Consider the following 12,875-nt stretch of genomic DNA (forward strand, 5'->3'; position numbering starts at 1 on the left):
TTCCTGTTATGACAGTTTTATGATGCTAAAAGGTCACGGTTGTGCCGATATATTCCCCAGCCGTGGTGTGGTTTCAAAAAGGCGAACAGGCCAAAGTTGACGCTGAGGTTTTGCTGAGGTTTCGATTCGCCGACGATAAAAGAAAGTGGTGTAAATGTATGACATCAGCATGTGCAGGCTGGTATCGTGCATTAGCAGGACGCCTTTTCCAGCGGCAGGAATGGAGCGGTCAAAATATTAACCAATCTCCCAAGTTGCGGTCAGGAGATCTGGCTGCGTCAGGAGGGTGGGGGGGGGGGGGGGGGGGCTCCTATCAACCAGCTGCCAGGTTTTAGGGAAAGAACGACTTCTCGCCTAATTATCCTGAAGAACCTCCGAGGAATTTCAATTCAGTGAAAGAAAATAGAGTAAAAACCTCTCGATAGGCGGAGCGGGCCCTGGTTCCATTCATCATCCTAATTATCGCCTCTGTATGAGCGCACATCGCACGCACCGCACGCACACGCGTTCAGCGCGCAGAGGTTCGCTTTCCCCGAGTTCCTTAAACTCCTCTGAAATTAGAAAATCTGCATTTAAGAAGGTTTGGACAGGCTTTTGTTCCCTTGGATAAACTGTGAGGAACAGATGAACAGGTTGGAAGGAAACAACGCCTCCTGACTGGATGCGCGCCGCACATTTGCGGCGGAGGCTTAATATTGTGAGCAAAACCCTGAAACGACCGCTCTGCGGCCGCGGTTCAAGGGGAGACTGTTGTTTCGCGCAGAACAGGTACGTAAATATTTACGCACTTGCTTTTTCCCGTCAGACTCTCCGAAAGGGGAAACTGTGAGGAGACGAAAACGTCCAAATAGTTCACGTTAACGCCCAACATCCATGATTTCCCTGAATCCGAGGGGGCGGAGGCCCTGCTTGTGCTCCACCGTGGGATTGTTGTAATACTTCATTTTGGAACATCTTCTTTCGATTATGAACTTGAATTTGTTCCGTCGTTCATTTTGTGGTTAGTTGAGCTGAAAGCAACGGGGTTTGTTTAAAATGTTAAAGACGTTTCAACACTCGACCCCTGGGGGCTCCTGCAGATCCAAATCTAATGATGCCGTGTTAAACTCACAACACGATGGTTAATTGGTGATTGATTGGCAAATCTAATGTAGGCTTGTGCCATGTTGTGTTTAAGAAAATCTCTGGATCCTGCAGGTCGGAAACCCGACACCAGCCCATCAACACCACGCACTTTAGCTGAACGGCCATTTCTTTGCAGTTTTAAAAACAATGATTCCACCCCCCCAAACTTTTTACTCGCACCTCGTAGCTCTTCTGATTGACCTCCTTTACACCAACCACAAAGGTAAACAGTTGCCATGATGCAATGCCTTCTGTGAAAGTGGGCGCATATGTGACTGTGCAGACATGCGGGGGGTGGTGGGTGGGCCGGGGGCGTTAATGCGGGGGGGGGGGGGGGGGTCACATGTGGGATGCGCTTCTAGAGTCGCTCTTGATTTACTGATGCAAGCATCAGTGGATGTCAGCAGCGTTGATGTGGTAATGGCAGTCTCTCTGCCCTACTCAGCGTCCCTCCCTCGCTCCTGCAGCCCTGGTGGAATCCCCAGCCTTTCCTCCCGTTCTCAGCATCACCTCCTGGACTCCAGCGGTCTCTGACAAGGCCCAGTCATCTTCCAGACGGCCCCATTCCAATGGAGAAAATCCCCCTCTTCCCGTTCTCCTGACATGCTATGATTAATCATCTCTCCTCTCAACCTTCCACAGTTGCTGGATAGTTAAGGGGCGCCTCGACAGTCAACCATCCTTGCGAGACACCCAATCTTCGGGCCATCTTCCAAAGCACTCAGGCGAACTCTCGTCGCCTTTGTTCACTGCAGGCGCAAAAACAGCTGTCAACCAACGGGGATCCAACTGTCACCAGAACTGCACAAAGGTGGAGACAAATGGCACCTGGATCAGAAAGACCCCTGAAAAATATGTCAAGTCTCACCATCTGGATGGAAACGGTTGGATTTCTTCGTGTCGTCAGAAGAGCAGAGCAAAAAAAAAGGCCGCCAGACGAAACGGAATGATTTCGACACGAGGCTCATTAAAATTCAGCTCATTTTTGCACCACTCTGCCAACAAAAACAGCGAGAAACGACTTTCCTCAAGTGTCGGCCTCGTCTACGCGCATCCGTCAGTTGTGCCTCGCCCCCTTTTAAAGCACCAAATGATTTGCTAACGTGATCCTGCCTTTCAAAGACCACCTTTGGGGGAGGGGGGCGCCTTCCATCCATCATCACTACACACAAGATGACGTAAACCTTTTGGAGGTAATGACGACGTTAGTCCTGAATAAAAACTGATTTTTACATTTGATATTTATTGAAACAAAGCATCGAGCCAATTTGTAAAAAGTAACAAAATATCAGCTATAACACATTTAAGTTTAAGAAACCTCAAGTTCATTGAGAAGCTTATAAATATACATAGTTGGATTGGTAGAAATTGTTTATGTCTATTAAGAATCATCACAGGGATAGTGAGCAGTTAACTGGAAGTGGTACTGGAAGTCTGTGGCAATGATCAAATCTCAACATCTAACATACATATATATAGATAAAGGCGTGCGTGTGTGTGTGTGTGTGTCTGAGTGACAAAGCTGAACATGAGTGACCCGAAAGAATGTGTGTTCAAACAATAAGGTGCATTTCCCTTTACAAAAACTGTGAAGAGCCGCATTAGTAAGAACAAAAGTGACCAAAAGAAATTTAAAAAAATAAAAGGTTGGGAATGTTCGGCTAAGCATCGATCTTCTGCGTTTAAGGCTTAAAAGGAGCAAAAACAAAACAATAAATACAATTTACTGATTGGCTGCAAAGTTGTACTATATATACGGAGAGCGGAACGCCTCATCCAACCGTGTGGAGTACTGTAGGTTAATGTTAAATGATTACTCTGACATTAATATGGAAAGGAATGTTGGCTATAATATTGGATACTTGCAGATGAACTGTAGTAAAACAAAGGAGAAAACAGCTGAACAGACGTGTACAGGTTCAAGCCTCTGTATCAAAGTGCATAATGGAGGGCTTGTTGCAGCACCTGGGGAACTCTAAGGCTTCTGGACAGCTTTTAAATAAGGCCCAATCCCCCAAACAGCCCTCTGCTTGTACCTATTGTCCTGACCATGAGTGTTCCCTACTCTGCCTGTGGTTGGAGTAGACTTCAGGGAGGAGGTGAAGGCTGCTTTGGGTCTGGGGGCGTCATACAGGACCAGAAACAGGTGTTCTCTTCTCCAGTCACTCAGCGACAACCGGCCCATTTCTTTCTATCTCTAAAACAGTCCAATTATGCGACGTAGGAACCATCCGATCGGGGGGAAAAAACCAAAGAGTCGTCTGGACTTTTTGTGGCAGGAAGGAGGGGGGTGGGGGGGGGGGTCCCAGCCAGGTTTGGGCTTTCAAAGGGGTTAAAAATCTGACTGGTCGGCCAAAATAAAACAATCTCAAAATAAATATTTCATGATACTCTCGGAAGACATAAGATTTTTTTGTTTTGTTTTGTTTTTTTAAAAAGAGTCAGTCTTTTTGCAATGGCATATTTGTTTAACTCTATAAATATAATTTATATAGTTTCTTCCATTCTTTCTCTGTTCCACTCTTTCGCTCTTGAGCTCATCGATACACAGACACGTGCCCTCCGCCTTATGGCGGACACGCAGGTAATCCTCGTCTTACTTGCAGACAAACTGGTCTACGATTTTGGTGCAGCGCTTGCACTTGACGTAGCAGCACCAGTGGAACTTGCAGTGGCAGCGCTCCACGATCTGGGCCTTGTACTGGTCGTAACCGCGGCCGCAGCACATCAGCTCGCATCCGTCCATCCCCTCCGAGGTCTTGTTGCACAGGCGGCCTACGGTGCCCAGGGATCCCGTGGTTTGGTTTCGCACGCAGTAGTCCGGACTGGGCTCGATGTACACCAGGTCGTGGCTGGTGGGCGCGTTGAACTTGCTGTGCATCTGCACCATCTTCCCGCGCGTGTTGAGCTTCATGGCGGCGGCACTGTCGTACTTTTCCTTCAGCGCGTCTCCCACCTTGCGGAAGTCGGCCAGCTGCAGCCAGCAGGTCTTGAGGCTGCAGGAGCCCGACACGCCGTGGCATTTGCAAGACACGTGGGCGAGGTCTGACACCATCTGAGGGGGACAGAACGCAACCAGATGAAGATCTGCTCAAAAACATTTCTTCTTATGCGGCAACAGGCAGATAAATACGTTTCAGGACGGGATCAAAGCGATCCGTTGGGATAAACGGCGGAACAATGTGTTGTTCATCATCCCATGCAGCCTAAATTTGTTGAACGAGACTGACTGATCCCTTCCCATGTCTGCAGTGGTGCGTTGAATGAAATTTGTCCACTTATTTATCCCACTTGAAAGAGAGCAGCCAAGCAGCACATATCTGTCACTGCAGTTCCAGAGAGGCCTGTTTCAAGATGTTTGAAGCACAAACCGTCTCGGGCGCCACCTACTCGGCTCAGATCTCTGATTTTCGCACTCTTACCCTCCGTCCAGCCTCATTGTTGTGTAGATTCATCATCAGACGGGCGCTCTCGTACGAGCCCTTGGGGTAGCTCTTCTCCCTCTCGCGCGCGTCCACAAACTCCTTGGAGAACCTGTAGCCGTAGTTGAGGTTATCGCCGCAGCCGCCCCACAGCCAATCCCGCGGGAGGTCTTTTGGGCGAGCGGCGCGGCTGCACCCGCAGCTGGAGAGCTCGCCCTCCCTGCAAGCGCGGCTCACGGCGTTCACCACCCCGGCCGCGCTGATGGCGTAGGTGAACGCGGTTTCCCGGCTGCCTGCGAACACAGAAACAGGAGCGCCGCTTTAGTTTGATGCAAGTTGAGGACAAATTTAAAGACCACTGCTATAATTCTGCAAATCAACCTTCCACAGAAAAGATTTACTGGTCTTTTTATTTTAACATCTGTATTGTGATGTGAAATGTGGCATCTTCTAAAATCATCTGTCCTGAATCCAGAGTCAACGATTTCAGCCAAGAGCTGCAGGCTCCTCATCACCACGGTGGAAACCGCTTTGCATTTATTTGGCTCAAGCCAGAGACGAGACAGCGCCCCCCAGTGGCAGACTCGTCTTTGCCAGCAACTTGTGAGTGTAATTTTAAAAAGGGCAGCACACGTCACCTGTCACGACTGTGCGATCTAAAAAATGCTCATTTGTGTCCACAATTCGACCACTATAGAAAACAAACAAAAAAAAGGATTCTTTTGGAGAAATTCGAACCCAGGAGAAGAATTTGTAACAACACAGAGGCTGCAAAAAAATAAAAAGTCAGCCTATATGAATCCTGAGCCAAACCTTCAGTGTGCTGTAATGACAATAACAGAGGAACACAGGAACGCATGATGACAGACGAGGGAGGAAAGAGATTTGATAAGTCGATAAAAAGACATTTAGGAACAACGATAGAACAATGGAAAAGGAAGCATGCGCGCACACACGCACAGCAGTGACAGAAAGGTTTGATGAAAGACATTTAAGCGGGGGCTCTGATAGGATGTGGAGGCCTTATTAGCACAGCCTCTAATCCTGCCTGAGGATATTGGCGTAATAGTGGAGCTGCGGATGGACAAACTGTCATCTCCCACACTGCTGCCTCCACCCCCAGAGAGCCAAGCTAGACAGGGGAGAGGGTCTGAGTCCAGCACCCCCTGGAGCGCAGTCTCAAATCACCCGCAGTTCCCGAGCCAGCGGACAGACGGAGACCGAGACAGGCTCTTGGACAGATGGATGCAGCGGAGGACGTCTTTGCTTGGCAAGGAAAGGTCTACGACAGGAGCGAGGGACGGGAAAATGGGGCTTCTGTGAGGACCGATGGATGAAGAGGGGAAGTCGTGGGATGCGGTCGCAAAAAGTGGTGCAAGAGCGAAGCTGCACGCACATTTATGTGGGATAATCCTCTGAAAACCAAGAGGTCGAAATATATGGTATCACATTTTGGACACATAAATTGACACTTTTGCAACTCTAAGAACTTAAGTTGAAGTCGGAGCCATCAGGATATTTGCGGCATCGTTCATAGACGTTGCCGTAATCAGTGTTTATTTTGAATTACTTACAGTAATGGAAAAAAAAATATTCCCACCGTTTCGGTTCTTAGCCGAAACTCTTTCATTTGTAATGTGGCCCCAGAAAAGCAGAAACGCAAAAATGAGCCATCTAAGGAAATCCAAAAATAACAGGGAATAATTAACTAATGGTAATAATCCAAAAACAAAAAGAAACTTGTTTACATGACTCTTTGCACAAGAGCATGATGTAAAGCTCGGAGTATGTTGTGTGTTTACATGACCGCTACAGCAACCAGGTAATTCAAGATAATGATTACATTATTGGTGCCTTTGCAGCAGATATATCGGAATTCCAGTTATTATTCCGTAATGGCACAGACGATCGGAGCTAATGTGCAATCTAAGAAGGTGAGGAGAGTTCTATGAGGACTGTGAAAAGGAAGTTTGAAGAGGGGAAAATGGCCCTTTTCTGTACTGGATCCATCGGGAACCTTTGGAGGAACTGTGCTTTCGCTGAGAGGCAGATTTTCCTGTTCAGCTGCTTCCAGAAACTTTGGGCCAGGGGCCGGAGGTTTCTGTCGGGGCCCCATGTGCTGATGGTCTGCAGTTATGGTCTCCAGTATCTAAGTTTTGATTTGATTCCTCGTCTTTTAAAGATGAATCGATGTGACGGTATCACACGGGGCAGGTAACAGTACAAAGATCTAAAGCCGGATCAGAGGGGAGGCCTCATCTCCGGCCTGACCGTCTGCAGACACCAGGATGTGCTCCAGGAACCAAAGGTGACAGGAAGAACCTTATACTTCCCAGCCTCTGATAGGCAACATAATGGGGTCATAATACTTTTGTAAAAGAGCACCTACAGCGTGTCGAATTGGGTTAATCTGGCTCCCACCTGCTCAGAGCTGGGAGCTGGCACATAAAGTCCAAAAGCTACGTGTGATTTATCCACCAACTTGACCTACCAACTATTCCCGTTACACAGCTGCTGCGAATCAGCAGAGTCAGACACGCAGAAGCGCCGCTGAAGTTCCAGAGAGGGGAGACGAGAGCAGAGAATGTGCAGGAAAAACCATGCAAGTGCTCGGTGGCTCCATCCTCCCCTCCCCTCCCCTCCCCTCCCCGGATAAGTGCGGTTTTAAACATCCCTGGTTCTTTTTTTTTTTACCTATTTGCATGACCCGTCCAAAAACAGAGGAGTTGTCCACTGTGCTGCAGTTCCAGCGACGGTTCCTGAACTGGTACTGGCACTCCTGGATGCCCATCTTGGCGCCTTCGCCGATGTAATGGATGTGGTCCTGGTAGAGCTGACACAGCTTCTTCTGGCCCTGCGACAGGCCCACCAGCTGGCTGCACAGCGGCTGTGCGCCGATGATGTAAGCCTCCGGGATGAGCAGAGGGTTCATGGCCAGAGACCTGAAGAGGCAGGCGGGACACACATCACGCTTGTTTTCACCACTCTTGTCATCACGAGCCAGATGAAGAAAGCCCGAACGAACAATTAACAACCCCGATCAGATGTTTTACTCCAGTAGTAGAAACAATGACCATGTAGGCAACATCATGCTTACTAAAACTATATTTTACTGTTTGGGGCAACAAACAAATGGAAAACAATGAGGGACAAACACGAATGTTTGGTTATATGAATAAATACCCCATTGTTGTAATTAAGGGGACATGAGTGACTTTAGATGGATGTCAGAACAATCAAATAAAACAGTGGCATTTTATATAAAAAAAAACCCTCGAGCTAGACTTCATTAACTGAAACATTGTAAAAATACAAGTTAATCCTTGTATTTTAGCTGGTTGTGAGATTTTTCCCATCTAAAAGTGTTTCAAAATGACAACGATGCCTCGTGCGTTTAAAATAATTTTAATTGAAATTTGAGTTTAGGGCTCAATTGGGAGCAGAACCAGGCTGAGAACCGGAGCATCTGGTTCCAGTGCCGCAGGACAATTAGAGCAGTTCATCCCAGTGCCCTAAAAGAAAGACTACTGGTCTCCACTGTAACCTGATCAAGTCGAGGCAGCAAAAGAGCTCAGAATGCACGCGTCCACACACACACACACGCTCACACACAACCTCATACATAGTCTGTGTGTGAGTGACAGCCACACACACATCCAGATTGTCAGTCGACTCGCTGCTCTGACACTTTAAATCACTCACACCTGTGTCCTCTAACGTAAGCGGACACACACACACACACACACACCCACACACACACACACACGCACGCACGCACGCACACACTCTGACAGTATGGCTGTAATGTGCGAATCCTTGGTACAATAATCCGTCTCTTTGAACTTTAATGTCCGGAGCCGAGCCCTGTTAAAGTCTGTTTATCTTCAGAAATCCCCTTTAAATGATTTGTTTAGTGTGTTTTAGAAAACTGGATGCGTCGCCACATCATTTCAACGCCGACTTTGATCTGCTCTTTAGACGCCATCCATTTTTGTTTGTTTTTTGGTGAAAAGCTCTGCCCGGAAAGCGCAGGTTTTCCTGTAAACGCTTTGCTCTTCTCTCAAATTGGGACACAGCAGCGCGCAGATGGACCAAAAAACACATGGAGGCACAGGATGTGAAAAGTGGTCATTTGCTTTAAGTAGTGCCTCTATGGAGACTGGTAAACAGTATGGGCGCACACAAACGCATAAGCGCAGTCACACACAGTGTTTGTGTTTGCGCATATTTGGACGCCGACTCATCCGCCACAGCATTCTATTTTTTTTTTCTATATTATTCCTAATTTTGGTTTGGCAATATGTGCAGAAAGAAAGTCAGGGAGGAAAAAAAAGGTCCTCAAGCTAATGTGCTGCAGTCAGCATCTTCGCCTATTTCATATGTGGCGCAACCGAACCTGACGAGCGAACGTGCGCGCACGCTCTCGGGGCCAAAACCGACGCTTAAACTAAATAAAAGCTAAACAAACACTAAAATGTTACGAGATATGAGCATTACTTTAAATATCCAGCTGCTCCTGAAAGTCTTTTCAGGAAGTGCTACTACACTCAGGAAAGTGACTCATCTGGAAATTCCTGCCAATCTTTACAGGCTGTATCACTTGTAAACACGCGGGAGTTAAATAAACGGAAAGAAAACTCAAGCATACCACCACGAGTTGGTCGTCACCACCACCTGCGTGAAGAGTGTGAGAAGTGTGAGGGCGACAACACAGTGCCTGGAGTTCAACACGTCGCCACGGGGCCCGCAGAGCGGCCGACACACGCAGCCCAGTCCCAGCTTCATACCGCCGCCGATCTGAGGGGGGAGAGAAACAGAAACAGATGCACGTCAGTCCGTCTGGAGGTCCGTCCGGCGCGCGGCGGCACAGAGGGGGCACACATCGCGGAGCGTCAATGCAGCAGGAAAACGCAGGGAAAGAATTCCTTTTTTTTAAAAAAAGGCTTTGTCGTGCTGTTGCACAGGCGCTGCCGTGGTTGTTCTGCGTGTGGAGATTGGCGCTCGCAGATTTGGCAGCGGGTCTGAGGGCGAAGCGCCCAAGTGACTCCGCATAGACGCGCTCCCAGCAGTTCACACGCAGAGGCAGGAGGAGAAGCAGTCAGACCGGCGTGCCTGAGCCGCCGCTTGGATTCCTTTTTGGCCCCTCTGCTGCTGACAGGAGTCAAAACTAAACTGTTTACATTTTACCAGCCAATTATATTTGCCTGTGCCATGCAAAGGTTATTAATGAGAGCATTAAATTACACTCTAAACGACAGGCTTGGGTTAAACTATTTTATTTTAATTGTTGGATAATTTGTTGATTGTGTAAAATTAAATTGTTACAATTTTTTTTTTTTTAACAAAATAAAGGGAATTAACTAAAGATAGACCATTTCATTAGATGTAATTTGAGGCTTAAATGTAACTGGACGGGTCCTTTATTATTTTCAGTTTAGGTCAGTTTTAGATGCATTAGGTAAGAAAGGAGCCAGATCAGACAAAGATGAACTGTGGCCCCAAAATCCAACTTTAAAAAATTAAATTACCTAAATATTCTTAAGAAATCCGGCATTCAGGTGGGCCGTGTACTAATCTGATGAACCAGAAAATCCCCCCCCACCTAACCGTTTTCCACCTGGATCCAGACAGAACTTGACTTCTGCAGCTCAAGGAAGAAGAGGCCAAGTTCACTGTCACTCACCCAACACGCATGCACGCACGCACACGCACGTACGAGCATGTGCTTTCATTTTAGTGCGCCGCCTCAATAAAAGAAGGGAAAAAAAACACTTTTAGGTTGTGTTTCTTTGCTGCTCATTAACTGAAGCAGCGGCCCCTCTGAGGACCGCGGTTTTACACTCATTCCACGGCGGCTAATTGGCGCTGATAAAGCCGCAAGAACGCAGAGTTCATGTACGGATAATTGAGTTCCACAATTGAATCACTATGGTGCCAGACGCGCGCTTAATCGGGTGGGACCCGTTGAGGTGTGACCCGGGTTCCATTCTGCATTATTTATATATTTTAGCGTTGCTGTCCCACAGGTGCGCGCAATTATCGGACACAACCTCAGCCATTCATCAAAAGGAGACTAATCACCGGCAGAAAAGCAACGGGCTTCGATTTTAATCATTCGGTCTCTGCTGCTGTTCATCAAATTAACATTAAATTCCACTGGTTTTATTTATTGTTTTATTCGTTTAAACCGCATTCCTCCCTTTGGAGCGCGGGTTGCGCAAAGTCTGCGCATATTTGGCCTTTCCTTTTAAACCTGACCGGTGAATGACTCAAATAAGGCCCATTCTAGTAAGGAATAAATCCAATAAATAACCTTAACGGGATATTTAAAAATAATAATAATAAGAGTTCTGTTGGACCATTTTTAAAATATATATATAAAAAGTGTTCCAAGGGCCGAAATGGTTTTAAAGCAAACGACACGGAAAAGCCTGGTGCATTTACGGCCTACTTTAAAATCAGAACATACTTTTGAAACTACCAAAACGCTTTAAGGTAACGGCTGAATAAACTTAATGGTGTGAAAACGCAAACATAAAGTGGCACCGAGCACAATCATCCTCCGTTTCTGCTGATTTGAGGTGTGCAACCGAGAGGTCGATCCGTGGAGCAAATTCAGAAAATAGTGCGATCGTTCCGCAAAGTGCAGGGCACCGTTACGCACCGGCTAATGGGTGAAATATTATCTGCGTTTAATAGCGATGTGGGAAGTCCGTTTTCCTGCCCACACTGATGTTTCAAAAACCAGGAGAGGGAGCCAGGTACAAAGGATTTGATGAGCAGGAGCGGCCCCAAGAGCAGCGCCTGAGTAATAAGAGTGCTCTAGAATGAGAGGAAGATGACCTTGACCGACTCATTTAAATTGTTTAAAAAGTTAGATTTTTTTTTCTGGTCCATTCATGTCAAATCCTGACGAGTGTCAGAGCTGGCCATGGTGGTGACAAAAAGCATGTTTCACACATCACATCTGTCAAGGACTTTTATGAAGGTCCAAGAATTAGTCAAAACATTGTTGAGCTTCTGCTCATTCGTTCAATAAACCGCTTTCGGGGAAAAGTGAGTGGAGACGAGGATACTCACCAGCGTGCACAAGCCTCCTGAAATTTTAATCCACTTTTTCTTTGCAGAAGATCGCCGACCAGTAATCCCAAGTCAGGTCAGGTGGAGAGTTCTTCTGCACAGGCGGCTTGATCTGGATTCTTCTCAAAGTGCTGCTACAGCTCTGAGTTGTTCAGGTCGGCCGTCTTGGCGAACGCGAACATCCAACAATCATTGAACGCGCTCCGTGCGCCAAACAGATTTGAGGGCTGGCCGGAAGCAACGAGATGGATGAATTGTCCAAAGATTTTTTTTTTTATGGAATCAATCAGTGTGTGACTGTAAACACCCAGAAGTAACCAAAAACTATCAACGGCAACCCAGTTCCACCGGTGGAAGCGTCCGATATTGAACTTGGCCCTATTCGCTATCCACGTAAATAAAAAGTTCCAGAACACAGCCAAACTATGCAAAACAAGGCGATCTTGTCGTGAACATTAGCTCCAGCCGCGAACACGCCGAGGTCATAGCGCGTTTTTACCTGCGGAAAGATCCACACGGTGATCCTCTCCACAAACGACTTGTCAATTTACCCTCCATTCTCAGCAGGAAAAAACCAAAACAAACCCCAAAAAAAGCACAGTTCCCTCCACGCCGACCAAAAGTCCACACAATCACACAATAGTGAATCACCGGCCGCGCTCGCACACAGAAAAACAGATGCCACAATTAATCGGCTCCAGACAGTAGATCCAAAAAAACTTTCCGCGCGGATCTATCTCCAAACAGTGCGGCTTGGCGAGGGCGAGCGGTGCCGCGGGGAGGAAGAGAGCGCGGCGTGTGAACGGCCGCGGCTGTGCTGGGACTCCAAGTCTGTCGTCCTCTTACACCGTGCGTGCGTGTGTGTGTGTCTCAGTGTGTTTGAAGTGCAGAAAAGTCTCTCTCTCTCTCCCTCTCTCACCTGCTGCAGACGCCTCCTCTCCCAAACTCCAGCCCGGAACGCTGCAGCGTGGATGCGCAGCGGTGAGCCTTCAGATGGCGCATGCGCTTCACCTTACTGCTCAAATACCCCTCCATTTTTCCCTTCTCCTTCCTCTGGTCACCAGCTCTGGAGAAAAGTAGAAATTTGAGCGTAGGTAAAACTGGCAAGAGGGAGAGAAGGGCAGAACAGACTGTAACAAAACAAGCGTCTCTATTACCTAAAATAAACTTATAACGCACCCGAGGCTATTACTCCATCCTCACTGGCCCTACACGAGCGGGGTGACGGTTTTTCCCTGACAGCAGATC

General features: G+C 47.5%; 1 protein-coding gene across 1 annotated transcript; it reads right to left on the minus strand.

Annotated features, from left to right (window-relative positions):
• Positions 1 to 2,341: 2,341 nt before the first annotated feature.
• LOC101075293 (protein Wnt-5a) lies at positions 2,342 to 12,587 on the minus strand. The gene is made up of 5 exons (XM_011602436.2): positions 11,628 to 12,587; positions 9,196 to 9,344; positions 7,242 to 7,489; positions 4,548 to 4,840; positions 2,342 to 4,180 (listed from the first exon to the last, which is right to left on the minus strand). The coding sequence occupies exons 2-5, from the start codon at positions 9,330 to 9,332 to the stop codon at positions 3,722 to 3,724; spliced, it is 1,137 nt and encodes a 378-aa protein (XP_011600738.1). The 5' UTR covers positions 9,333 to 9,344; positions 11,628 to 12,587; the 3' UTR covers positions 2,342 to 3,721.
• Between the last annotated feature and the right edge of the window lie 288 nt (positions 12,588 to 12,875).

The sequence above is a fragment of the Takifugu rubripes genome, chromosome 3 (genome assembly GCF_901000725.2).
Source record: "Takifugu rubripes chromosome 3, fTakRub1.2, whole genome shotgun sequence".
NCBI classification, from domain to species: domain Eukaryota; kingdom Metazoa; phylum Chordata; class Actinopteri; order Tetraodontiformes; family Tetraodontidae; genus Takifugu; species Takifugu rubripes.

Coding starts and splice junctions, on each gene's coding strand:
- LOC101075293 (XM_011602436.2), bottom strand. CDS start 9,332: ATGAAGCTGGGACTGGGCTGCGTGTGTCGGCCGCTCTGCGGGCCCCGT. Junction 4,841..7,241: donor TGGACGGGTCATGCAAATAG/GTAAAAAAAAAA, acceptor CTGTGTTCGCAG/GCAGCCGGGAAACCGCGTTC. Junction 4,181..4,547: donor ACAATGAGGCTGGACGGAGG/GTAAGAGTGCGA, acceptor TGTCCCCCTCAG/ATGGTGTCAGACCTCGCCCA.